The 27,820-nt window shown below is 36.7% G+C and overlaps 1 protein-coding gene across 5 annotated transcripts in view; it reads right to left on the bottom strand.

Annotated features, from left to right (window-relative positions):
- Positions 1–330: 330 nt before the first annotated feature.
- Positions 331–27,820, bottom strand: part of KNL1 (kinetochore scaffold 1) — a 63,969-nt gene continuing 36,479 nt past the window's right edge. For 2 of the 5 annotated variants that reach the window (XM_079909714.1, XM_079909715.1), the window contains 16 exons: positions 25,894–26,032; positions 25,434–25,501; positions 24,933–25,031; positions 17,833–17,948; positions 15,825–15,915; positions 15,129–15,245; positions 13,972–14,059; positions 10,257–10,334; positions 10,050–10,089; positions 8,605–8,706; positions 8,052–8,152; positions 5,239–5,307; positions 4,459–4,568; positions 4,138–4,256; positions 3,310–3,432; positions 331–2,593 (listed from right to left, as the gene is read on the bottom strand). In XM_079909714.1, the coding sequence (XP_079765840.1) occupies positions 2,494–2,593; positions 3,310–3,432; positions 4,138–4,256; positions 4,459–4,568; positions 5,239–5,307; positions 8,052–8,152; positions 8,605–8,706; positions 10,050–10,089; positions 10,257–10,334; positions 13,972–14,059; positions 15,129–15,245; positions 15,825–15,915; positions 17,833–17,948; positions 24,933–25,031; positions 25,434–25,501; positions 25,894–26,032 (1,560 nt within the window). In that variant the 3' untranslated portion in view covers positions 331–2,493. Of the gene's footprint in view, positions 2,594–3,309; positions 3,433–4,137; positions 4,257–4,458; positions 4,569–5,238; positions 5,308–8,051; positions 8,153–8,604; positions 8,707–9,371; positions 9,464–10,049; positions 10,090–10,256; positions 10,335–13,971; positions 14,060–15,128; positions 15,246–15,824; positions 15,916–17,832; positions 17,949–24,932; positions 25,032–25,433; positions 25,502–25,893; positions 26,033–27,820 lie in introns of those variants that run through there. The other 3 variants (XR_013825603.1, XM_079909716.1, XR_013825604.1) reach the window with 3 other exon arrangements.

Genomic DNA, 27,820 nt, shown 5'->3' with positions numbered 1-27,820 from the left:
TTCTTTTGTATGTAGACATCCAATTTTCCCAGCACCATTTGTTGAAAAGTGGGGGTTTTTTTTGAGGTGATGAAAATGTTCTAAAATTGTGATGGTTGCATGTATCTGTGAATATACTAAAAACCATCCATTTGGGCACTTTAAATGAGGAGTCAGGGACTTCACCAGTGGCGCAGTGGTTAAGAGTCCACCTGCCAATACAGGGAACATGGGTTCGAGCCCTGGTCTGGGAAGATCCCACATGTTGTAGAGCAACTAAGCCTGTGCACCACAACTACTGAGCCTGCGCTCTAGAACCTGCGTGCCACAACTACTGAAGCCGGCGTGCCTAGAGCCTGTGCTCCGCAACAAGAGAAGTCGCAGCAATGAGAAGCCTGCACAGTGCAATGAAGAGTAACTCCTGCTCGCTGCCACTAGAGAAAGCCCGCACACAGCAACGAAGACTCAACGTAGCCAAAAAAAAAATAAATTTAAAAAATAATGAATCATATGTAAATTATATTTCAATAAAGTTGTTTTGAAAAAAAGGAAGTAAAAAAACCCCAACAACCCAGATTGCTGGTCCCCTCCCTCAGCGTTTCTAATTCAGCAGCTTTGGGGTGAGGCTGCTGCTACTGGTCTAGGGACTATACTTTGAGAACCACTCCGTTAACTCATAAGAAGTGATAGTTTCCTAAGGAACTTCAAAATAGCTTTCTTTTACTGTCCTTTAGAGACATAAGGATAACTATGGTTTGTACCTGGTTCTTTGATTAAGGTCCTGACAGACTTTAATCTTATCTGAGTTTTCAAATAGGTGGGTGTTCCTAAATGGAGCTTTCTTTGGCATATCTTCAAAGATGTATTGGATACATGGTTAAAAAAAAAAACCTTCATAAAGAGACACTGCTTTTAAAATATTTCATATAATAAGCTTATTTTAATAGCACAAAAACTAATCTGCTTCCAATCAGTAGAGGAAAAACTTCCAAAGAATTTTATAAAAATAACCAATACTTTGAACAAATACAAAAGCAAATAACTAGGTAAATATTACAATTATGTACTCCAAGCCCAAGAAAGCAGAGACCATCATTACAAGCCAAATCATTCTGGGAACTGGTCATTCCAGGTTACCAAAATACATAAAACAAAACTTCTATTTTTTAGCTTTACAGAAAAGAAATAACTCCAGTAAGAAAACTAATTTAAGTTTCATGAGAAATAGACCATATTGGTGACTTTAAAAGTTTTTCAAGGAGTTCACAGAAATAGGGAACATCTACATCTTGATTTTTATGGCAAATGAGTTTTATGTTGACTTTTGAAGCTTAAAAGACCAGTTGCTCTTTTGACAAAGTAGTTCCGAAGTAAAAGCCAATCAAAAGGGCAGATAACATCCGTGGGACCCATAGGTCTTTAAACCCCATCCTAAAGTATAATGCAAAATATTAAGACGAAGTAGTTTAAAAATGCAAATATATTTTAGTTTAGGCTTCAATATAAGAGAAACAAAAATTATCATGATTAGGATTTGACTAAAGATTGGGTGAAGTTTTTTCATATTTGTCTATCTTACAGATAATACTGATCATTCAATATCAATGACGTGCTTATTTTTGTGTATGAGAAACGTATGGCTTCAGAAACCAATACTTATATTAAGTTCATTACTATTGCCAAAACTTGACAAACCTGTATTTTGGGTGTGATATTGTTTGAAGCTGGTTATTAAATAAAAGGAGACTGAGAATCTTGCTGGAAAGCATCCTTCAGAAAGACAGAAACTGCCCAGGCAGAAGGGTGTCTATACATCTTTCTGCATTTCTATATACATCTCCTTACTACCTCACAAACACAAGAACAAATTAATATATTTACATATATGTATTGGACCAAAGATGAATTAACTTTCCCTACAAAATTATATTTATTAGGAAAATACTAATAGACACTATTTAAAAGAAGGCAAGGTCTTCGAGAAAAGATGGCAACCATTCCAATAGCTGAGTGCTATTGCTTTCTCTTAATAACATCTCTGGAATGGAGCAAAAGGAGGATGAGTGGTTGGTAGATAGACATGACTACCCCAGAAATACCTGGTAGGCAGAAGCCAGCAACTAAAAATCACAGCCCTATATATGGAAAATGGCTAATGTTTTTGTCGGTGGTGACACCTTTTCTTATACTTAAAAGTTACTCCTTAGGGCTTGTACTGAAGCGGAGAGCACAACTTTAGTTAGGAGAAATTTTCCCTAAGTGTTCTACTACTTAAACCTTTGGTAGAAAGGTGAGTAAGTGGACAGCAGGCTATTTGAGGCCTTTCATTACTCCTGACTGTAGAAATTTAAAAACCATACAAATTAACTGTAACATCATCAGAAGAAATTTTAGGCTTCTATGACCTAAAGATGATTAAACAGCAATGGAGACTCCGACATAATATTGTTACTTAGTGTACTGTGCTTGATTTGTTACAACTGTAGTCCATGGGTCTACTGGTAGAAATGGCAGTCAGTCCTGAAGCAGATCTTGGTAAATTTGCTTGACTACATTCTTTAGGTAGTTGTCTTCCAGTGGCGCTTTAGACAGAATGGCAGCGATTTTATCTTGGCTGTAAAGAACAAAAGGTTACTTAATTTTTCTGGAAACTTGTCTTAATTTCAGTGCAATTCATATCAGAGTACAGTTTGAGTACAGTTTCTGAGTCTGCTAGGAAGCACAAATAGGTATTTCTGGAAATAGCTAGATTGTCCAGTTTAAACTGAGATTCCAAAAATAAGGCCTAAGAACCAATTCTGTATATAATTGTGAGGTATCTTGACTTAGCTGCTTTCTCTAGCTATAAATATCTGTTGGTGTTTGCTGATGGATTTGAGGTGGGCATATTCTAAACTCTGTCACTTTACAATCTGTCAGCAGTGTGTCCAAAAAGTCACAAAATATACAGTAGAAATGAAATGTTTTTAGGTCTGTTTCCACAGACTAATTGAGAAAAGCACTATGACTGCACCATAAAAGTTGTTCAAATATGATCTGGACTAAGCTTATGCAGGATTTTTATCCTTCTTGATTCCTGTTTAGGTAGGGGTGTTCAAAAAGTGGAGCAAGTGTAAAAAAATAGACCAGCTGTCTCCAGCATCCACTGGAGATAGCAATGAAGGTCACTGACTTTAAAAGAACAAATTCTTCAAAATGAACTCAGATAGAGGTGACATTTGGCTTTCACTATGGTCTATCCATTTTCTGATCACTTTGAGAGATCTTTCAAAAGATATAACAAAGGTAAAAAAGTAGTTGGGGGCCCTTTCCTGCTGGCCTTTTACTCACCCAATGTTTCCAAGGTGATTTTGAATAGAGAAAGGTAATGGGACAGATGGGTAATGGGCTGAGAGAGACAAAGTTATCTCAAACTTTGCAAATGCTGCTGAGCTGCAGAATAAAAGCCTCAATCTGTAAAAGACAAGATCCTCAGTTAAAAATACAAAACAAAAATAGAATGAAACACAAATACATTTTGCTTTTATACTGGCATGAGAAACTTTGGTATACATCATTTCTTGTCCTTATCAAACAAACAGAGAGTAAAACAACTGCAACAAAGTATGATTATGATTGTATTTTCATTAGTCATGAAACTCAATAAAATAAATTATCTTAATAAGTTTTCAACTAATTACTTACTGTTATAGATTGAGCTGTGTCCCCTAAAAATTCATGTGTTGAAGCCCTAATCCCCAGTACATCAGAATATGAACTAATTTGTAAACAGAGTCATTGCAGATTTAATGAATTAAGATGAGGTCCTCCTGGAGTAGGGTGGGGGCCCCTAATCCAAAATGACTGGTGTCCTAATCAAGAGGGAACATTTGGACACAGACATGCACACAGGAAGAATGTCATGTGAAAATGAAAGGAGCTATTGGGATTATATATTTACAACTAAGGAATGCCAAAAGACTGCCAGCAAATCACCAGAAGTCAGGAGGGAGGCATGGAAAAGATTCTCTTTCACAGCCATCAGAAGGAACTGACCCTGCTGACACCTCAATCTTAGACTTTCAGCCTCCAGAGCTGTGAGACAATAAATTTCTGTTGTTTAAGCCACCCAGTTTGTAGTACTTTGTTATGGCAGCCCTAGGGAACTAACACACTTACTCAGTATTATTCACAGCTATGTTCATTAGGTTATAATTTGGTCCCCATCGCTTTAAAAACTCAATCTCCTCTCCAAGAAGTTTGCAATGGCTCACTACCAGTGAGATTTCTTGAAGCATCTGGGAAAAATAGGAAAAAAAAAAAAAATGAGAGTATGAAAACATTTCAGTGTTTAGTGGCTCTTTTATAAAGAACCCCCCAAAGTTAAACAATTTAATGTATTTATCATTTCAGGATACACTATTACATATATAAAATTTCAGTTCTGCTGTTTGGGACAGTTAACATAATTTTCCTTTAAATACTTCAATGGGAATTTACCTTGGGTACCTGATGCTGTGTTGTACATTTCTTCTTCCAGGATTGCCTTTGCTCAATGTACTGGAAAATAAGGTTATGAACTAAAAGGGAGGAAGGAGGAGCTTTATCCTCTGAGGAAGGGGAAAAAAAAATCAAAAGCAGAGTATTACTTATTATTCATATATTTTATATATATATATAAATACAAGCTAGAAATATTAACTAAAAATACCTTCAAACTACTAGGTGTCTAAGTATCGTCCCCATTTTATTTTCAAACACATAATTCAACATATATAGTGAACATAAGACATTCTGATATAAACTCAAGCCTTTATCACATATAGAATAGAACTTAGTTAAAAGTATAGGCTTAAATGTAACATAACCCTGAGTTTAAATTCTGGCTTTCCTTACTAGCTGCGTGATCCTAAACACAATACTTACTTCTTTTGACCTATAGTTCCCTAACTGTAAAATGGGGAGTAGTGTTGATGTAAGTAGTACACATGCCTGATACAGAGTAAGTACTCACAATGGTAATTTGTAAATTATGGAAATAGCTATTATTAACCATTGTTCAAGATCTAGTAATAACTTTTTAAAAAAATTTCTTTTAAAACCCACCCAATATTTGGAACAATACCCAAGCAGTTTTAGGTCTAATACACATTTCTAAGAACAAATTATTATTATTGTTGTTGTTTATATTTAATTTAGTATGTAAAAGAGTTCTCAAGGAGCAATATACACTTGTAAATTTCCAACAAAGTCTTGTTGGTTTAAATGTTTTGAACTTACCATCTAACAGAGATTGAAAATTCAGGTCAACAATCTTCCTACAAGCCTTGTCCAGGAAACGGAGACCAACTAGGAAAAACCAACAGAAGGATAGTATTTCTTTTTATTATCTGATTCAAAGCCACATATAACTCAGTACTTTAGAATCCTCCTCTTTCTGGGTAGCAAGGTTTTTTTCATAGGCAGCTGAAGGTTTATCCTTGAATCATATTATTCTCTGTGTATGCAAAGTTTCCCCTGAGAATGCTGAACTATATTAACTGGGCAGGCCTTTAAATGACATTTAAGGTGTGGAACATTTTTGTAATTTATCAGGGCCTCCTCCTTTGATCCCTAACTTCTGTGTGAAGATAATATTATTTTCAGGAACCATATAAAGAAAATGACTATGACCTCCCCAGACCTACTATCTTTTTACTAATACAGTGAAAATCATGTATGCTTTCAGCATTATAGTAATGAATTTTAGGTAGCCAGGAGAGCTGATTGCTCTTCCAGACACCAGTTATCTCCTGTATCTCAAATTCTGATTCTTTTCACTTTGTTGATTATTTTCTATGTATTAGGCACCGTGGATATGACAGTGAGACAAACAGACATGATCAATCTATGCTCTAAAGAAGCTTACAACTCAGGGGAACACACAGATAATTGTACTAATAAACATACCAAGAACTACAAACTATAATAAGCTCAATTAAGAAAACTGCAGGAAGCAATGAGAACACATACCAGGAGGGCAAGTAGTGGAGGGAATGAGTAAAGGAGAGTCAGGGAAAACTTTCCTGAGAAAGTGATAATTTAGCTGAGCTCTTAAAGACTATCAGTAGACATTTATTTAGTGAAGAGGAGGTGCTATGGTCTGAAATTCATAGGCTGAAATCCTAATACCCAGTGTGATAGTATTAGGAGATGGGACCTTTGGGAGTTGCTTAGATCACGAGGGTGGAGCCCTCAGGAATGGGATTAGTGCTCTCACGACAGAGACCCTGGAGAGCTAACTAGGCCTTCAGTCATGTGAGGATACAATGAAAAGTCTGCAACCCGGAAAAGGGCCCTTGCCTGACTCTGCTGGCATCCTTATCTTGGACTTCCAGCCTCCAGAACTGAACTTCCAGCCTCCAGTAGTTGTTTATAAGCTACTCAGTTTATGGTATTTTTAAAATGGCAGCCCAGAAGGACTAAGACAGGGGAAAGAGCTTCTAGGCATAAGAAACATCAGTATGAATGTCCTGAGGTAGGATGAAATATGACTGAGCATGAAAGACCATGATCTTTTAAGGAAATGAAAGAAATCCATTGTGGCCGACGTGCAGAGAACAGTGTAAAATGAGGCAGGAAAAGGAGGAAAAATTCAATTCATGCAGGGCCTTACAGGCTATATTAGTATTTTGATCATTAGTCTAAGAATAGGGGGTGCATGATAAACTTTTAAACAATCACTATTGCTACAGGAAGGAGAAAGAATTGGAGAGGAAAAGGAAAAGATCAAGAAAGACCAGCTATAGTGTTATTGTAATCATTTAGATTAGAGATGACTATTGATAGAGAGACACAAAAAAGTAGATGAATATTAAATTAAAATCAATAAGTCTTATTCATGATTTAGATATGCCTGGTGAGGAAGAAAGAGGTATAGGGACTTCCCTGGTGGTGCAGTGGTTAAGAATCCTCCTGCCAATGCAGGGGACAAGGGTTCGAGCCCTGGTCCGGGAAGATCCCACACGCCGCGGAGCAACTAAGCCCATGCGCCACAACTACTGAGCCTGCACTCTAGAGCCCGCAAGCCACAGCTACTGAGCCTGTGTGCCACAACTACTGAAGCCCACGTGCCTAGAGCCCATGCTCTGCAACAAGAGAAGCCACCGCATGCAATAAGAAGCCCGTGCACCACAATGAAGAGCAGCCCCCACTCGCCGCAACTGGAGAGAGCCTGCGTGCAGCAACGAAGACCCAATGCAGCCAAAAATAAATAAATAAAAATAAAGAAAGAGGTATAGAGTGATTCCTAAGTTTTAATTTTGAACCTGAACAGAAGTTGATGGTATTCATTAGAAAAAGAACTTTTTTTGGGGGTGCCGCACCATGCGGCTTGCGGGATCTTAGTTCCTCAACCTGGGATTAAACCCGGGGCCATAGTAGTGAAAGCTCCAAGTCCTAACCACTGGACTGCCAGGGAATTCCCAGGAACTTTTAAGGAGAATTGGGCTTGGAGGCTGGGAGATTATAAAGATCCTAAGTTTCAATTTGGCCATGATCACCCAGGGTTGGCCATGCTGAAGCTATCTGTTTCAAGAGAAAAGACCTAAAGATACTGACAGGAGATTTTAACAAAATAGCTAGGACTCTGTCAAGTTACCATATAGTGATGTCTACCTACTTTGATAAACCTACCAATACACACAGAATTTCCAATTAGCTTTTTAGGTTAACTTATATACAAAAAAACAACCAGTCAAGAATCATCAGCCATTAGAGTAAATTCTCTATCACAAAAGACAGATGGAAAAAAGGAACTCAGAGTAAACAGATATGAATAGCATGTTGATCCATTATTTTGGATAGGCAAAATTTCTATCTAATGTAATTCGACAAAGGGTAACTTTCACTAGCTGAATTTTTATTTTATTTTTTATTTAATAAAATAGAATTCTATTATCACTAATTAAAGTGATTGCCTCTTTTAATTAAGATTTTCAGCAGTGCTTTTATTATGTCAATAGTTATTATTGTATTAAAATAGAGATATGAATCTTTAGTAAGTTTAGCCGTACATTTATGTGCAGGGGAATTATCTTATTCTTGCTACTCACCTACTGGCTCTCCAAAGGTGATGGTGAGTTCTACTGTGTCATAAAGAAAGGTGAATATAGCTTGATCATCACTCCACTCAATGACATCCCATTCAGACAAGCTGAAGAGAGAATAAACAAGACAAAAAAAACACTTTTTGAGATAAAAGAAGAGAGTTAACTTCTTATACCACCTGAATAGTACCATCAGCAGCTGCTGGAGTTTTCTACTGTCTTGGGAGACAATCATTATTTTAATTCCAATATTGTGAATATACAAACTTATGCTTTTGAAAGAAATAAGAATGGACTCAATCTTGAGTTGTATATCAGAGAAAAACCAAGTCTAGGCAATATAAAATATTAAATATTTAAAAATTATAATTCCATAGCTCTCCCACCTTGTATACTTTCAGCTTAGTGTTGAGTATATTAATTTTTTTTGAGAATGCATTGTATTATAGGTTAAAAACAGTGATACACATTACAAACATATGTCAACTGCACTAGTGGATTTAGACAACCGTGAAGGTACAGGATAAAACACAAGTTAATGTCACCTACTTTTCCTTACCTCAAATGATCCAGTAGCTCTTCAGTTCTATTTGTTTGTTTTTGCACAAAGTCTATTTGAGCAAGGGTCTGCTTTTTCTGTACCTCCAGCTCTAAGAGATTTCTGCAAATCAAACCAGGTATTTAGAGAAAGATAAGGCCACTGTTAGAGAATTCAGACTTCATTAAAAGTTTATGACAAAAAGTCATGTGCTAAATGGCTCCCCAGTGAGGTGTATGACATCCATTTTGCATTCTTAGTTTTTTTTTTTTTTTTAATAAGCATTAAACTAGAAGTTTGGGTCTAATTAGGAAAGGCCTAAATCAATGGCGCTCAAATTGGGATCCATGAAGATATTCTTAGGGGTTCACATGTTCTTTAGGATTATTATTAAAATTTACATTTTCATTTTGATGTTAAAAATGTAAGCATAATGTAGACCGTAAGAATGCCCAACATAAAACTGAGACATGACATAATTTCAGTGCCTGCATTTGGTTTTGTTTAGTTTATTAGAGCTAAATAGAACTTATAATTTGTTAGTCATTTTGCTAGCATCAATTTATTTTTAGCCAAATATTGATATTATCACCTGTCAAATTTACATTTTCAATTGGAATTTTTTTGGTTTTGCCATTATTTGTATTTGATTTCTTTTAGTCTTATAGTTAAATAAGATCCAGAGTATAAGACACACACGGGCTTCCCTGGTGGCGCAGTGGTTGAGAGTCCGCCTGCCGATGCAGGGGACACGGGTTCGTGCCCCGGTCCAGGAGGATCCAACATACCACGGAGTGGCTGGGCCCGTGGGCCATGGCCGCTGAGCCTGCGCGTCCAGAGCCTGTGCTCCGCAACGGGAGAGGCCACAACAATGAGAGGCCTGTGTACGGCAAAAAAAAAAAAAAAAAAAAAAAAAAGAAACACATACCTCATTTTATATTTATTTATACTTAAGTGCCATATAAAAGCAGTTTAATGCTAGATTTTCTTTAATAGGATCCTGATATTTTTTTTGTTTTGTTTTGTTTTTTTGCAGTACGCGGGCCTCTCACTGTTGTGGCCTCTCCCCTTGCGGAGCACAGGCTCCGGATGCACAGGCTCAGCGGCCACGGCTCATGGGCCCAGCCGCTCCGCGGCATGTGGGATCCTCCCGGACCGGGTCACAAACCCGTGTCCCCTGCATCGGCAGGCGGACTCTCAACCACTGCACCACCAGGGAAGCCCAGGATCCTGATATTTTACAAGCTTGAGAACTACTGCCTTGGATTAATGCTCTGTAAACAATAAATGCTTAGAAAATACTACTGACTAAGATGGCCTCCAAGGTCAAGTTCAAAGTACAGTAGAACCTCTGACTCAGCCTTAGTCAATACTCATGCCCTCAATCTTGTCAGTTTCTGGAGGTAGGAAGTCACTTAGCCATGTGAAGTTTAGCGTATTTTCTAACACTCAAACAGAAGACTAACCTTTGAAGCTTTTCTTCTTCAGTTTTCAGCTGTTCCAGTTCTTTGAAAAGAAAAATAAAACTATCAGAATGTACACATTAAAATATTGGTACAAAAATCATCTGTTTTATTGAAAAGTCTATCTCACTAATCTTACCTAAATAAATAAATAAACTCAGAACAGGGGATTTTTTTCCCCCCATTTATCTCCTTAATTAATTCAGTTACCTTTCTCTGCAGACTTCATTTCAGAATCCCACTCTTCCACAGGATTGTCTTTCTGTTCATCCTCCAAATACTTAGTTTCTAAAGTAGACAACATGCATTAGAATAACTCAGTCAAAAATAAACAACCAGAAATGAAAAGAATAGATGGTCCCCAAATGAAGTGTTAAGAATATTTCACATTCATCTTTCCCTACCTTTCCTTGCCAAAAAAGCACTGAGCTATAATAATAATTTCATACTAAGACTTGCTTCTAGTGGCAGACAAGTGAACTTTGAGCCATATGGCAATGATCTCCAATAGCAGCTTCTTAGGGGACACTCTGAGATGGAAACTGTTTATATATAATTTGCATATATTAAAGTTATTGTTAGGAAACCCCACGGACTAAGCAGGAACAGATACACATATACAGATGCACATACACAAATTTACATTTTTAAATTTAATTTGTTTCTGAAACCTTGGACACATCCTTAAAAGCCTTCTCTCTCCCCATATCCAAACCCAAGTTTAGATTTTTACCTCAAAAATATTTTCTGAATCCACTTTTATCCTTTGCCACCACCAGGTTCCCTTAATATAAGCTATTGTCCTTTCTTAACCATATCAGTCCAATAACTACACTTAACTTCTTATAATTACTCTTGATCTATTCAAATCCAGTATCTACACTGCAGCCAGTGCTTAACAACCTTCAAATGGCTATTCACTTTTCTTAGAAAAACTCAAAACTCCTTAAGAGGCCCTCCTTGGCCTGGCCCCTAAAAGTGACATCTCCACTTTCATCTCAGACTGTGTTCCCTTTTGCTCTTTCTATTCTAGCCACATTGGCCTTATTTCAGACCCTTGTACTTAGTATATTCTTTCCCATAGAAGGGCTTCTACCTGTGCTATTCATATTGAATAGTCGGCTCTCCCCTCCCTTCTCACTTTAACTCCTACTTATTCTTCAGATCTTGACTTAAATGCCACTTCCTCAGAGGGAAGCCTCTCCTGACCTGACTAGGTCAGATTTCTGTTTCAGGAACTTATAGCACCATGGAACCACTCTTCCATAGCAGTTACCATAAAACTATTTAATTCTTATAATCTTTTCTCAGTATTGTAATAGCAACTTGTCAAATCCAAGCATATTTGAATGTGATCTCCCATGATTTGCAATTGCAATAGTACTGTGGTTCTGTATATTATGTTTAAAAATTAAAGCATGGAAACGTTTCTTTGTGTATAAATGTTTGAATTAAAAGAAGGTAATGGGGGACCTCCCCAGTGGTCCAGTGGTTAAGAATCTGCCTTCCAACGCAGAGGACATGGGTTTGATCCCTGGTCAGGGAACTAAGATCCCACATGCTGCGGGGCAACTAAGTTTGCACGCCACAACTAGAGAGAAGCTCACAGGCCGCAACGAAAGACCCTGCATGCTGCAACGAAGATCCTGTGTGCCACAACTAAGATCCGACACAGCCAAATAAATAAATAAATATTTAAAAAAAAGAAAGTAATTGAAGTATTGATAAATGAAAAAAAAAATGCTCCACGAGGGCATAAAGTTTTCTTTTTAATCACCATAGTACTCTTAGCACCGAGCACTATACAAGGCACATAACAGGTACTCAGTAATTTGCTCAAGGAATAATGAAGAAAGAAATAGGGAGCCATCCAGTGGTACCTAGAAAGAGTGTGGTTGTTGGTATTTTTAAAGATAAGAGAGAGGTGAACATATCCAGTGGAGGAGGCAGAGAGGTTGAATATACAATAGATAAGGGAAAATCAGTGCTATAAGATTCCTGAGAAGACAAGAGGGGCTGCAATTCAAAGTTTAGGTGGAAACACTGATCTTAGGGAAAAGGAAGGATGAAAGAATTGATATAGAGATATAAAAGTTTGGTTTGTTTGGTAGCAGAAAGTTTAGAAGTTCTGGCCCTAATGGCTTCTATTTTTTTTCATGAAGTAAAAAAGCAAGATAATGAACAAAGGGGTGGTACAGTTTAAGATTATGAAATTCATATACTTATCAATTCAATGTAGAAAACATGTACTAGGCACTTATTCTGTGCAAAGCATAGTGCTAAGAACTTTGAAGGATATGAAGAAAAATAAAAGCTGATCTTTGCCCCTATGGAACTTCCAATTTACTTAGGAAAATAAACTATAAAAAGTAACCATAATTACAAGTAGATATGATAGGTAATATAAGAGGTACTAACAAAGTAGCCATGGTAGCTCAAGGAAGATAGAGAACATGTCCTTTGGTAAAAATAGAGGGAGAATACATTAGGCAAAGACAAAGTGGCAGGACTGCACAGAAATGACAAAATTTGGTTGGAATTTAGGATGTGTAAGGGAATAATAGTAAAATCATATAAGAAAGGAATATCTGAAAATGATTGTAGAGATTGTTAAATGTCAAGCTCAGGAGTCTGGATTTTATTTTGTAATAAATGGAAAGGCAGAAAAGTTTTCAGAGAAGTAACATAATGAAAACTGTCTTTCATAATCATTAATCTGGCAGCAATGTGCAGGTTGGACAGGAAAGAGACAGAATGAAATTAAGAGTGTAATAGAATAAAATTAAAAGTGTAGAAAGATTAGTTAGAAGACTGGAAATAGCACGTCAGAATTAATGACAGCCTTAATGTGAATGGGAAAGAACACGGGATACTGAAGAAGCAGATATGACAGGACTTGATAAGAGAGACTACAAGACAATGAAATTTCGAGCCTTTTACAATTTATAAGAATGGTGATGCCGTTAAGAGATGACAAAGAAAACTTGTTTATAGAGATAAGAAGTTTTCAGATTTTATTTTGGAAAAGGAAGACAATAAATTCCATTTTTTCACATAATGTTTAAGGTGCTTAAGGACACTTTTGCCAAGAGGTTCAGCAAGAAGCTGGGAACATTAAGTCTGGAACTCAAGAGAAGGAGGCTAAAGATGCCCTCACCCAAAATGATTATAAGCCACTTAAAGGCAAAAATCTGTGTATATCTTTTTTCTGATGCTAAGCACAGTATCTGGCAGGTAGCAGGTGCTCAACAAATGCTTGATGAATTTCACTGAATTTGGGAATTATTCATATAACATAATTGTTAAGGCAGATGAAAGCATTAGGGGAAAGAATATAGAAATGAGTAGATGATAAAACCTAAATGCTTACACAAGGGGTTAGAGAAGGGACAACAGAGGAGCTAAAAGGAACAGCTAGGAGAAAAGAATAGGGTCAGGGTAGTGCAGTATCGTAAGAGTTTAGGGAGAAGAAAGTTTCAGGAAGAAAAGAATAATCAGCAGTGTCAAATGATGAAAGACATCTAGATGGCTAAGGACTGAGAGCTACCAAATCTGATGATGATGGGAAATTTTGTGATCTTTGAGACAGTAGTTTCAAGATAATACTAACAAGTCGGGATCATGAGAGATCCAACTGAAAGGATAGATAATTTTCAAACAGAGGTTAAGTTCATTTATTAAAACAACCACAACAACACAACATCACGGTCTAGGTTATGAAGAGCTTCCCAAAGAGACTTATTATCTTGGGCATTTCTTGTTGATTGCATTATGAATGACAGTAAAGGAGTTTTAATTTGCTCTAATTTAATGGCTCAAGCTACTAATACAAGGCTTCAGCATAGTGCTACCAGCAATGTGTACTGTAGGGAAGCATTTAGATACAATTAAATTTTCTTTTGGAAAAGTATTCAGGATACTTTACCTATTTCCACCTCAGTGAGACAGTTATCAATCTTCTGAAGTATGTTGTCCATCTCATCTATCCTTTTCTGAAGCTTCTCCCTCTCGTTCTAAACACACAATATCATAGACTGTCAAGTTAAAACTCCAAACAAAACATTATAACATTATAAGTGGTTCAAACTGCTGTGTCTAATTCATGAACAGGCAAATCTTAAAACAAAGATCAAAACTTCAAGTCTGGTCTTAAAAGAATTTTTTAAAGCATACAAAACAGATTAATATAAGTTCATATTTTGTGCTTTATTTTAGCATTTCCATGTAATATAAGATGTTAATATATATTACTTAAAAAGAGTTCATGAAAAATGTTCTATGGTCAAATAAATTTGGGAAACACTGGTCAAATAGAATTATAGCATTTTTTTCTTTTTAGACTAAAAAAAAATATATATGTATATTTCTGACCTTAGACTTTAATATGCTAGTTATTATATTTCTCCAAAAGGGGGACACTGCATGTAACATTTCCCAGACATTTTCAATGGAAAGTTTTTTCATGCAAGACCTTTCTTAAAGGATGATCATTTTGGGAAATGCTACTTTAAACACATGCACACACAAACACAGCTGAGTATGGACTATGAGGAAGATCATACTACAGCACAGTCCTTAGCAATGGAAGATCAGAATCCTGTATTGTTTTATTTCAGTATGTATAATGAATAACAAATTTGAGATGACACATAGGCACATATTAGTAAATATATTCTAGAATTACTCAAGATGCCAGGATTTACTACTTTCAATAAATTGAACCCCACCTCTTATGAACAATTTTAAGTTTTTGCCCAGCTCTCATTCACATGTCTCCTAAGGAACATGCTTCATATTCCATAACCACTATAAAGTAATTTTTTTTTTTTTTTTTTGCGGTACGCGGGCCTCTCACTGTTGTGGCCTCTCCCATTGTGGAGCACAGGCTCCAGACGCGCAGGCTCAGTGGCCATGGTTCACGGGCCCAGCCGTTCCGCGGCATGTGGGATCTTCCCGGACCTGGGCACGAACCCGCATCCCCTGCATCGGCAGGCGGACTCTCAACCACTGCACCACCAGGGAAGCCCCAATTATAAAGTAATTTTAATAGATCTTTCTAAGCTCTTAACTGTCTCAAATTACCTGAGCCGACTGTACCAGCTTGCTGTACAGGGACACTTTTCCTTGGTGAGTGAAGACTTTAGTCATCTTGGTAAAACGCGATTTTATTTTGTTCAGGTAAATTCCAAAGGCCTTCAGCTGTAAGGGAAAGTCAAAGATTACACTGCACTCAAACAAATGAGTTAGAGAAGGCAAACAGTCTGGGAAGGCTGGTTCAGCTGGTACCTGCTAAACTTTGCCCATCCTAGACTCTGATTCCTAAGGCTTCTCATTTGCAAATTTAATACCATTTAATAGTTTAAGTCCAGAACCAAAGATTTCAATTTTGATTCCTACTTTTAATTCACTTATATTACAAATTAGAAAATGACTGGCTCTTAGTTAATAAAATTCTTTAATTAGGGCAAATATAAAATGAGTTGCTTATTATTTAATCAATTAAAGTAAATCTCTTCCCCATCTTAATCTAAGTGAAAAGCAAACAAGGAGGGAACTCAATAAATTTCAAATATATTTCATATATTAAATTGATCACTTAAGGTTTGAAAAGATTATATATTAATAATCATTCATGTATAAAATCTTGTTTACATATTATATGAGAAGTAAATTTTAAAGAACTCATCACTAATTATCAAGTAACAGTTACTAATTTCACAATAAACATTTTTCAAAATGTCTATACTGATTCCCATTCAGAAAATGAGAAAAAAGTACCTCCTCATCAGAGTAGTGTCTCACTTTTTCCCATAGGTTCCTATTTACATCAGTGAACAGTTTATCTTGGTTCAGTGCAGAAAGCTTTAATCTAAAATATAGAAAAGTTAATTAGCACGGAGTTCAGAAGTCAGCTAGAATGAATCAGCTCAGATCTACAGGCATACTTAATTTTCCTAGTTCTTTTCTACATAAAGAGGGGAATTCACTCAGGAACAGCGGCCGGCCTGATTATTTCAACACTTGGAGAACAGTTCAAGAATGTTATGATTCAAAAAAACTTCCCTCCCAAATAAATAGAATTCTCATCTCAATGCATCAACTTGTTCCAAAATGAAAATACGTCGCTTATAGAGAATCCTTAAGCGCGTGAATGCATTACTGTTGTGAAGTTGTAGCTATTTTTTTTTTTTGTAATAAATTTATTTATTTATTTATTTTTGGCTGTGTTGGGTCTTCGTTGCTGTGCACGGGCTTTCTCTAGTTGTGGTGAGCGGGGGTTACTCTTCATTGCGGTGCGCAGGCTTCTTATTGTCATGGCTTCTCTTGTTGCAGAGCACGGGCTCTAAGCACACAGGCTTCAGTAGTTTTGGCACGTGGGCTTCCACAGTTGTGCCGCACGGGCTTAGTTGCTCCGCGGCATGTGGGATCTTCCCGGGCCTGGGCTCGAACCCGTGTCCTTTGCATTGGCAGGCAGATTCTTAACCACTGCGACACCAGGGAAGCCCCGTAGCTATTATTTTAAGTAAAGGTTTCCAATTCACTTTGGTCTTATCTCACCTTTCTAGAATACCATTAATAAAAGTAGCAAAGTTATATATTAGTTTCTTGTTAATAAGTAGAGGAAATACATTTTTATCAGAGTTAGAAGATAATATATACAGGCACATAGGTGCAAAATCAAACAGTAGAGCACATCTAAACAGACTTTTCATTGTATACAAGATCTACCTATTTCATTCAAAACAAAACATTTTCAGACAAATCCTGAGACACCCAACTCTTTTAAACAACATTAAGATAAGAAACTTGTCTTGTTCAGTGATGAACCCCAGGACTTAGTACAGTGCCTGGCACATAGTAGGTGCTCGATACATATTTCTTGAATGAACAAGCCAGAAATCAGGCAAATCTGCAGTACTATAATTTAACAGCATCTTAAACTTCTAGTTTTAAAACTACATAATTCCCTTTAATTATTTTTATTTATTGACGTAACTGGTTTATAACATTATATAAATTTTATGTGTAAATTATATTTTGACATCTATGTACACTACAGTGTGGTCACCACCAAAAGTTTTAAAACTACACGATTCTTAAAAGATTATTTCATTTCTTTTCTATTTGTTAGATTGGCTCAAATTTAGTTTGACAGTTCTAGGTAAGTATGATATAAACATTGTCTTGAGTCACAAGTCTTGATTTACCTGCGAAAATCTAGATATACCTAATTTGTAAATTAGTCTGCAGCATCTACTTATACCAAATCACTGACAATAGTCTGAGTAAAACTTTGTTCTTTTATAAATGCAAATCAAGGGCAAATGTGATAGAATTATAAACCCAAAGTCAATCTTGATTTTAGGCACTATATATAAATCTCTAAAGGGTATTATCTTCTTCTAAAGATGTTCTTTTGCAATTTATGATATCATAATCTAATAATGATTGCTTATTAAGGACCTACTCTTTGCTAAGAATGGCATGCAACCTTTTTATATACACTATTTCTACTGCTCATTTCTACCTACTATTATTATCCTCAATTGATGGATGTGGAAATGAAGGTTAAATGACTTACCTAAGGTTACACAGCTACTGTTGTAGCCAGGATTGAACTTCCATCTGTCTGACTACAAAGCTGAAACTCTTTCCCATATACTATATCACACTGCCAATTAATGCTATCAACTTTTCCTATGCCGGTGTTATTCTAATCAAAACCTTGCCACACAGATTATTTACCCATCCAACAAAACACACAAAAAAATGAAAACTTTCATACTCTTCAATCTTCTGGCGAAGAGCTTCACAATCTTCTTTATAAATCTGTATCTTGGGTCGGTAAACATATTGACTTAACATCAGGTCTTCTGGAGTAGGTGATGTGTTTATAGTAAACTGGAAAAAAAAAAATCAGTCCCTCAAAACTGGCATTTTGAGAACCAAACCATGTTCAAGAACTGTTTCAAGTCTCAGAGTGCCTATTTTAAAAAGTTCTACAAAGAAAAATTTGAAAACTCTGTTAAATTCATATACCTAGTAAGCTACTACTTGGAATCTGAAATAAAGTCTCTAATCTCAAAGTCAATTTCTCACAGATGTTTAGAGGAACTGTGGATGTTCCACTCATAGGATTGAAAGTGATTTGAAAATGACTATGCATTATTTGTCAATTATACCTCAATAAAATTGAGGAGAAAGGAAAATGGCTATGCATTGTTTTAAAAACTATCAATACCTGAAAATTCAAACTTACCAAAAACCTCTCCCTTAAAAGAAAGAAAAAAGATGCCAGTTTCCAAGATTATGCTTTTCTATTTTTATTCTCTAACCCTGTTCCTTACTTGTATCCCAGGTTGAACTCAAACTTTTCTGATATACATAAAATAAATCAGTAAAAATTTAGTTATTTTTAAAATGTCTTAAGTGTCTTTTGGACATTTTTTAAATGTCTTACAGCTCTAATCCAATGACTTTCTGATGTCCTTAATGCAGTATTGGAAAAACCAAGTTGGCTCATTACATATAAAAACCAAACCAAACAAAACGCCACAACTGTACATTATTTATAGGCAGTGTGGCACGGAATAAGTCATTTTACCACTCTAAGCTTTGGTCTCCTCATCTATAAAATGGGCACAATATTGACCAACCTCTTAAGATTAAAGTAAAAGTCTTTTAAAAAGGTACCAAAGTGGGACTTCCCTGGTGGTCCAGTGGTTAAGAATCCACCTTCCAATGCAAGGGACGTGGGTTCGAGCCCTGGTCCGGGAAGATCCCACATGCCACGGAGAAACTAAGCCCATGTGCCACAACTACTGTGCCTGTGCTCTAGAGTCCTCGAGCCACAACTACTGAGCTCACATGCCACAACTACTGAAGCCTGTGCGCCTAGAGCCCGTGCTCTGCAACAAGCCACCGCAATGAGAAGCCCGCGCACTGCAACGAAGAGTAGCCCCTGCTTGCTGCAACTAGAGAAAGCCCGCATGCAGCAACGAAGACCCAACACATCCAAAACTAAAAATAAATAAATATTAAAAAAAAAAAAGGTACCAAAGCTCAGGGCCTGCTGAAGTAATCTAACAAATGTTAGTTTCCTCTCATTCTCCCCTTTCAGTTGACAGATTAAAAGGAAATAACGAATGAGATTTTACTCTCATTTCTCTATCTGTAACAAGCTTTCTAACAGATGTACTCAGAAAGTGTAAAAATGTGCTAAAAGCAATTATAACTGATGTTGACTCTCTTTCTTAAAAAATATTTTTAAGGCTAAATTTATAAAGAAAAATCAAAGCTCTATACTTCTTCTCAAAGAAATCAGGCCTCCTTGAGAAAATGGCTGACTGCCTTTCATATAGGAGCCAAATACTTGATAAAGGAATATTTCTTTTTATAGAAGTATTTAGACAATAAATAAAAAAAAAGAAGAAAATTAGGATATCACTACTTTACAACTCCTAATGAATTACTAGATCTAGATAATCTAGTAATAATGGTTGATCATTAAATAATGGTTGATCATCACATCATCACCAGATACTATCTCCTGATGAAAGTACAACTATAAAGTAAACTTGAAAAAAAAACCCTTCATCTGAAAAGGCCTCTGCCAATTTACAGAAAATACAAAGGGCAGAGGAACACGTTAAAATGAAAGTTTGGGTATACACAATGGGCAAAATCCATACTTAACAGAGTATGGAAAAATCTGGCTTCCTCATAAAAAGGGGGGGTTAGGGGAGAGAGGGGGAGAGAGGAAGAGAAAGAGAAGCGGGGGGAAGGGGGGGTTATGGAAGGGGACCTTATACTTCAAAAGATAATTGAGAGAGAGATATCAAGTGTTTATAATGTTTGGACCTCACCCGGGTTGCAACTTAACAAATTGGAAAATAATGCAGACAATCAGGGAAATATAAATACTGACTTAATAATTAATCATTTTAAGATATGATTATGGTATTTGGATATTTTAAAAATAAGAGTTCCCATCTTTTTAGGGATACATACTGAAATACAGATAAATTGATGATGCCTGGGATTTGCTTCAAAATAACAGGGGTGGGGAGGTAGGAAAATGTAGAGAATAAAGAGTTGATAATTTTTGAAGTTTGGTGATGGATACATGGGGATTTCATTAAACTATTATCTATTTTTGTATATGTTTGAAAATTCCTATAATAGTAAAGTTTTTTTTTAAAAAAGAGTAGGTTTCCTCTTGAAGCTTCATAACCACAAAGTGAAACATGGGACCACATTCTCAGAAATTCACCAGGAATGCCAAGTGCCAATGGATATTAGGCTCATGCACTATGGGTACATACTGGATGCAACTGCCCATGCTGTATGCAATACATGGGTAATTTGCTGTACCTTGAGTCCAGGACTATATGCACAGGTCACCCTCCTCACTTGACTTATTTATTTTGATTAAGTGCCCAATTTATGCACAATCAGCTCTTGGGTATTTCAGGCCTGGCAGGGGTACTTTCAGTAGTTCCTCAACCACACTGAAAGGGTGTAAGTTATAGTGTTTTGGCCTGAGCCACTCCTTGGGCATGCAGGAGGTCTTGCGGCACTACCATAGCACCTTTTTTTTTTCTTTCAGTTTTATTGAGATATAATTGACATATAGCACTGAATAAGTTTAAGGTTTACAGCTAATGATCTGACTTACATATATCATGAAATGATTATCACAAGTTTAATAAACATCCATCATCTCAAAAAAACAAACAAAAAAAAACCATCCATCGTCTCATACAGATACAAAATTAAAGAAATAGAAAAAAATTTTCCTTGTGATGAGAACTCAGGATTTGCTCTCTTAACAACTTTCATAGATAACATACAGCAGTGTTAATTATATTTATCATGTTGTACCTTACATCCCTAGCACTTATTTATCTTATAATTGGACGTTTGTACCTTTTGGCTGCCTTGATCCTATTTCCCCACCTCTCACTGCCTGCCTCTAGTAACCACAAATTTGATCTCATTTTTAATAAGTTTGTTTGTTTGTGAAATATAACTGACCTACAACACTATGTTATTAGTTCTTGTTACACAATATAGTGATTTGATATTTCTACATAGTACCTTTTGCCGGTGCTGCCAGCTGAGCTCCTACAACTGCACACACACATATGGATGCTGTACATCTGTCTATGAGGGCTGCCACACATCTCCCCACCTGCCTCAAAAATGCTCTCCCCAGTTCTACCCTAAAGGAGACTCATAGTCATCTAAGTCCTGGAACAGATGCCCATAGCTGTGAACCTCATTTTCCACAGCCCATACATACTCCATTTCTTTGGCCTTCCTCTACTTTGGGATTTTTAAATTTCTTTCCTGATATAGCTTGAACTCTCTTACCATCTTTTTTTAAAAATTTATTTTATTGAAGTATAGTTGATTTCTCTTACTATCTTGATGGGTTTGTTCCCAGATTTATTTCCCTAACACTGCCCCTCCTGACCTCTGTAAGGCCTGAGAGGAAAGGGGAGCATTCATACCCTCAAATATTAGGTTCCTACATATCCTCTCCCTCTTCCACCCTGCCAGCATCCTCTCTGTTCCTACCGGAAGGGGAAGCCTCTGCTTTCTCTGGTCCCCTGGTACTCTTTCTGCTTTTCCTAAGACTCTGGCTGCATACCTAGGTACCTTTCTACTCCCCATCTTCAGCTGAGGCAAGGAGATTCTACTAGGAAGGGGCACTATGGTGATAAGAATAATGAGGTTGGCAACCCAAAAGATGCATGAGTATCTTCCCAGTTTCCATCTTTGATTTACTTTTCACGTTAGATAGACAATCCTCCTATAATTGATTTCTTTCTAAACAGCTTTATTGAGATTTAATTTGCACACCATATAATTCACCCATTTAAGTATACAATTAAATTATTTTAAAAATATATTCACAGGGTTGTACAACATCAAGCCCCAGCTAATTTTACAGCATTTTCATTCCCCTAAAAGAAACCCTGTACCCATTAGCTGTCATTCCCCATTCTCCTCCACCCCATCCCAGCTTCAAGTAACTCATAATCAGTTCACTTTTTGGCTATTATGAATAATTCTCATGTACAAGTTTTTGTTTAGATGTATGTATTCAATTCTCTTAGGTAAATACCTAGAAGTGGAATTGCTGGATCATATAATAGTTCTATGTTTAACTTTTTGAGGAAATACCCAACTGTTTTCCAAAGTGGCTACACCATTTTACATGCCTATCAGCAATGTATGAAAATTCCAATTTCTCCACATTCCTGCCAATACTTATTATTTTGTCTTTTTGACTACAGCCACCCTAGTGGGTGTGATAGTAACTCATTTTAATTTGTATTTCTTTAATCATAATTTTGTTTATTGGCCATTTGCATAGCTTCTTGGCTTTTTTTTTTTTTTTTTTTTTTTGGCCACACCACGGGGCATGTGGGATCTTAGTTCCCCAGCCAGGGATCGGATATGCCCCCTGCACTGGAAGTGTGAAGTCCTGACCACTGGACTGCCAGGGAAGTCCCAGACGATTTTTTAATTTGGTTGTCTTTTTGAGTTTCAAGAGTTCTTTATATACTCTGGACACAAGTCTCTTATAAGATGTATGATTTGCAAATGTTTTCTCCTATTCTGTGGGTTGTCTTTTCCCTTTTTTTTTTTTTTTTTTTTGCGGTATGCGGGCCTCTCACTTTTGTGGCCTCTCCCGTTGCGGAGCACAGGCTCTGGACGCGCAGGCTCAGCGGCCATGGCTCACGGGCCCAGCCACTCTGCGGCATGTGGGATCTTCCTGGACCGGGGCGTGAACCCGTGTCCCCTGCATCGGCAGGCGGACTCTCAACCACTGCGCCACCAGGGAAGCCCTCCCTTTCTTGATGGTATTATTTGTAGCACACAAGTTTTAAATTTTGATGAGCTCCAAATTTTAATTTTGTCACTTGTACTTTTGGTGTTGTATAGAACTGATTTTTATGTATAGGGTGAAGTTTGAATCAAGGTTCATTTTTTTCCCTATGGATATCCAACTGATGCAACACCATTTATAGAAAAGGCCACTGTTCTGCAGGGGCATCTTTGTCATAAACCAAATATTCATGTATGTGTGGATCTATTCTTTAAAAGTTAGAACTCATCTGGTCCTAGTGACAATTTTAATGGTAAATTGTAAAAAAAAAAATTTCAATGGTAGTTAATTAGAGTTTTCCAGTTCCTGGGTTAATTTTGGTAATTTATGTTTTTCTGAAAAACCATCTAGGTCTTAAAATTTGTCGTCACAGTTGGTGGATTAAAAAAAAATTCTTTTAATCTCTCCTTTAATCTGTGGACATGTCTTCTTTCTCAACCATATATATTTTAGCTTTCTCCTTTTTCTTAATTAGGCTCTTTAAGAGTTTTCTTATTTTATTGTCTTTTCAAAGTACCAGTTTTTAGATTTGTTATATTTTCTACTTATTTTTTTTCTATTTCAATAACTTTACTATTTACCTGCATTAAATCTGTCTTCCTGCCTTTTTATGGATGTTATTTTATTGTTCATTTTCCAATTTCTTTTTTTTTTTTTTTTTTTTTTGTGGTACGCAGGCCTCTCACTGCTGTGGCCTCTCCCGTTGTGGAGCACAGGCTCCGGATGCGCAGGCTCAGCGGCCATGGCTCACGGGCCCAGCCGCTCCACGGCATGTGGGATCTTCCCGTACTGGGGCACGAACCCGTATCCCCTGCATTGGCAGGCGGACTCTCAACCACTGCACCACGAGGGAAGCCCCATTTTCCAATTTCTTAAAGTGAGTGTTAAAAAATCCTTTATTTTTAGAGTCTTTTCTATAACAATGATATCTCAGGCTTTTAATTCCCTGGTAAGTATAATTTCTGCTGTATATCCCATATATTTGGCATTAAATGTTCTCCTTACTTTGCTTTCTAAATAGTTTTGATTTCTTCTTTGATATGAGTTAACTAGAAATGTGTTTCTTAATTTCCAAGAAGCTAAGATATTTGTCCTTTTATTAGTTCTAATTTTATTGGATTAAGATCAGATGATGTCCACGAAATCTCCATTTTTTTTTTCCATTTTCTTTGTGGCCGAGGGCATAATTAACTTTTGTAAATGTTTGACAGACTTAAGTGAAAAAAATATTGTGTAATTTTGTATGTAAGTGATATGTTTGTCTATTAATCTTTTAAACTCAGTTTGTTGACTGTATTATTTAAGTATTCTATGAGAGGCCTGCGTACCACAAAACAAACAAACAAACAAACAAAAAAACTTCTGCTGGGGACTTCCCTGGTGGTGCAGTGGTTAAGAATCCGCCTGCCAATGCAGGGGACACGGGTTCGATCCCTGGTCTGGGAAGATCCCACATACCGGAGAGCAACTAAGCCTGTGCGCCACAACTACTGAAGCCTGCGCACCTAGAGCCTGTGCTCTGCAACAAGAGAAGTCACCACAATGAGAAGCCCGCACACTGCAACGAAGAGTAACCCCCACTTGCCGCAACTAGAGAAGGCCTGTGCGTGGCAGTGAAGACCCAATGCAGACAAAAAAAACAAAAAAAAAAGAACCCCAAAAAACAAACTTCTGCTGTACTTTGGTTTTTTAAAAACCGTATGTTCAGGAAAAAGTATAAAAAACAAAATAGATGGCAAGAAATGAAAAAAAAATTTTTCACATTTTCAAAATTCATGATTATTTTTTAAAAAGTCAATTTAAAAAAAAAATCAATTTTTATGCTAACCCCAAATGTATCTTCTATAGGAAAACCTTCTATAGGAAAATTTGCTTCCTTAGATTCTTTTTTTGTTTTTTAATAAATGCTTGCTTTGATGCGGTTTAGTAAACAACTACAATATATTTTAACTGAGATAACTATTTTACCAAGAAACTGAACTTACTTTGGTTGGGAGATTGCTCTGTCGAGGTTTTTGTATCAGAATGTGGACCTGAAGAAGTATAAAGAACTCCTTTATTGTTATTCTCCCATCTCTGAGTTTCTGAGGAAAAAAAAAGTTTGCATGACCATTCAAGGTGAGTCATTTTGACTATAACCACCACCTTTGTTTCTAAATGGCTTAAAGTACTTTGCATATATTTGTGGAAACACTATCCAGATATTTGTAAGCTATACATAAGCAGATTTTATCTAATATTATTTCTTAAGTTTATTCAGTAACAGTAAAATTGGGAAAAAACCCAAGAAAACAAAACGTAGGTCTTCCAATTGTGATTCTACTCCACATAATTAATTGCCATGTTGGATCCTTAACAAAAAAAAAGAAAAAAAAGAAAACTAGTCTCCTGTATATTTGAAACATTTCATAATTAAAAAAAATTAAACAAGAGAAAACAAAATAAGGAAATTAGTTGCATTAGAAATGAGAACTACTTTAACATACCTCCTTCAAGCTCTCTTCACAAACGGTATCTCTGAGGAACTGTGATTCTATTTGACTACTGGGGTGTGCTACAAGTAAAGCAAATTCAAGTGATGAATAAGTCAAAATTAAATTGTAAACTTAATTTTAGTTATTATTCAGGTTTATGTGTGGTTCAAGCTCTTGAAGCTATCTGGTAGGATTTTTCTGGGAAGACAGTCGTTTGTAGGGCAAAGTGTATTACAGTTTTAAGGCTCCATATATGTTTCTCTACTAATTATAAGCCTCTTACGAAAATCACTTTCATAATATACACTTCTCAATTTATTAAAATAACTAAGAATTAAAAATAAACTAAGTATGACTTTACTTATCAACTCCCAAAAAGCTTATACAACTTTCAAATATCTCCTGAACTGAAATATATTATTAGTCAAGTAAGCAGATGACTTCTATTATTTAGCCTTCATGAAGGTCTTACTGCTGAAGTCCAGAGAGGTCCCATCAGCCTTGACTGAATCCAGAGAACTGCTGCAAGTAGATGGGGTCCTGCTCAGGCTTTTTATCAACACACTGTTAGCATTTTTTTCTATAGCTCCTTCAGCACGGTGATCAAAAATCTGAAATGATCAGTAAAGAAACATCATAAGAATAATGTTATGACAGTGTATACTTATAATGACTAAGTGTTCAATGTTAAGAGAAATACTTCTATAAAATTTATCTATAATCATATAAAATACCTTAATAAAGAATTAGAATAAGGCTTTTAGAGTTCAAAGTAATTTTATTTAAAAATATATAGAAATAACTTTGTGCATTATACTATATAAGCAAATGTTTCCCAGAGGTATCTAGGTTACAGCCATATCATATGAGCTACCAAACGTTGACCTATCTGATTTTTCAACTACTAGTCACCATGGTCAGGGCTACCACACTGCAGAAAACCAGAAGAGAATACCGGCTGTACACAATGGCTCTGTCTGGAGTACAGAGAAGGCATTTATTTCCAGGCTTTAGTACTTCCTTCCCCAGGTGACCAAGACTCCTTTGATTGAAGTCAAATAAGTCATATGGTCCTGCTTTTACCATTTTAACCATTTGACTTTACAGCCCTTAAATGCCATTTTCATCTACCTACTTGCTTATATTTTTTTAAAAAATAAAATTTATTTATTTTATTTATTGATTTTTGGCTGAGTTGGGTCTTCATTGCTGCGCGCGGGCTTTCTCTAGTTGCGGTGAGCGGGGGCTACTCTTTGTTGCGGTGTGCAGGCTTCTCACTGCAGTGGCTTCTCGTTGCGGAGCACGGGCTCTAGGCATGTGGGCTTCAGTAGTTACAGCATGCAGGCCCACTAGTTGTGGCACACGGGTTTAGCTGCTCCGCAGCATGTGGGATCTTCCTGGACCAGGGATTGAACCCGCGTCCCCTGCATTGGCAGGCGGATTCTCAACCACTGCGCCACCAGGGAAGCCCTACTTATGTTTTTAAGGGCAATATATTCCTTGTCTAAGTGCTAGGATGTGACCTCTATGAGAACAGATTTTTGTCCGTAAATCCCACTGAAGCATTCCCAGGACTTAAACAGGACCTAGGACATAGCAGATACCCAATAAATATTTATTAAATAAAATAATACTAATTTTCATAGAATCTATTCAGTTATACATTTTATATTACTGTTACAACTTTCTCAAAGCTTCATAGATGAACAATTTCCTCAGGACCTCACCTTAAAGAACCAATGAAATCATCTTCTAAGCTTACTTACGTATTTCTTAACAGAGTTTAAACTTTGTTTCTATGAACCTATGATTCTTTCTTTTTTTTCATAAATTTATTTGTTTTTTTATTTTTGGCTGTGTTGGGTCTTCTTTGCTGTGCACGGGCTTTCTCTAGTTGCAGCGAGCTGGGGCTACTCTTCGTTGTGGTGCGCGGGCTTCTCATTGTCGTGGCTTCTCTTGTTGCGGAGCATGGGCTCTAGGCACACGGGCTTCAGTAGTTGTGGCACACAGGCTCTAGAGTGCAGGCTCAGTAGTTGTGGCACACAGGCTTAGCTGCTCCGTGGCATGTGGGATCTTCCTGGGCCAGGGATTGAACCCATGTCTCCTGCATTGGCAGGTGGATTCTTAACCACTGCACCACCAAGGAAGCCCCCTATGAGCCTATTATACTTTCTAATCTTTATTTCTCCACCTGTAAAACTCAGTTTCAGTGACAAGTTATCCAAATCAGTGTTCCCTCAACTTTTAAAATCTATGCCTTTTTTTTTAAAGGTTTTTAAAATAACACTTATTTCTTAAAAGTTAACACATGTAAAATAGGAAACCAAAAAACACAAGAAGAGAAAACAAAGTCATCCACAATCACAAGCAGTTTACTGTTTGATGTGTCGTCCTAGGTC

Source organism: Stenella coeruleoalba (assembly GCF_951394435.1).
Source record: "Stenella coeruleoalba genome assembly, chromosome: 2".
Classification (NCBI taxonomy): Eukaryota; Metazoa; Chordata; class Mammalia; order Artiodactyla; family Delphinidae; genus Stenella; species Stenella coeruleoalba.
Note: the sequence above shows the minus strand (reverse complement) of the source record. Positions and strands in the feature narration are given on the sequence as shown.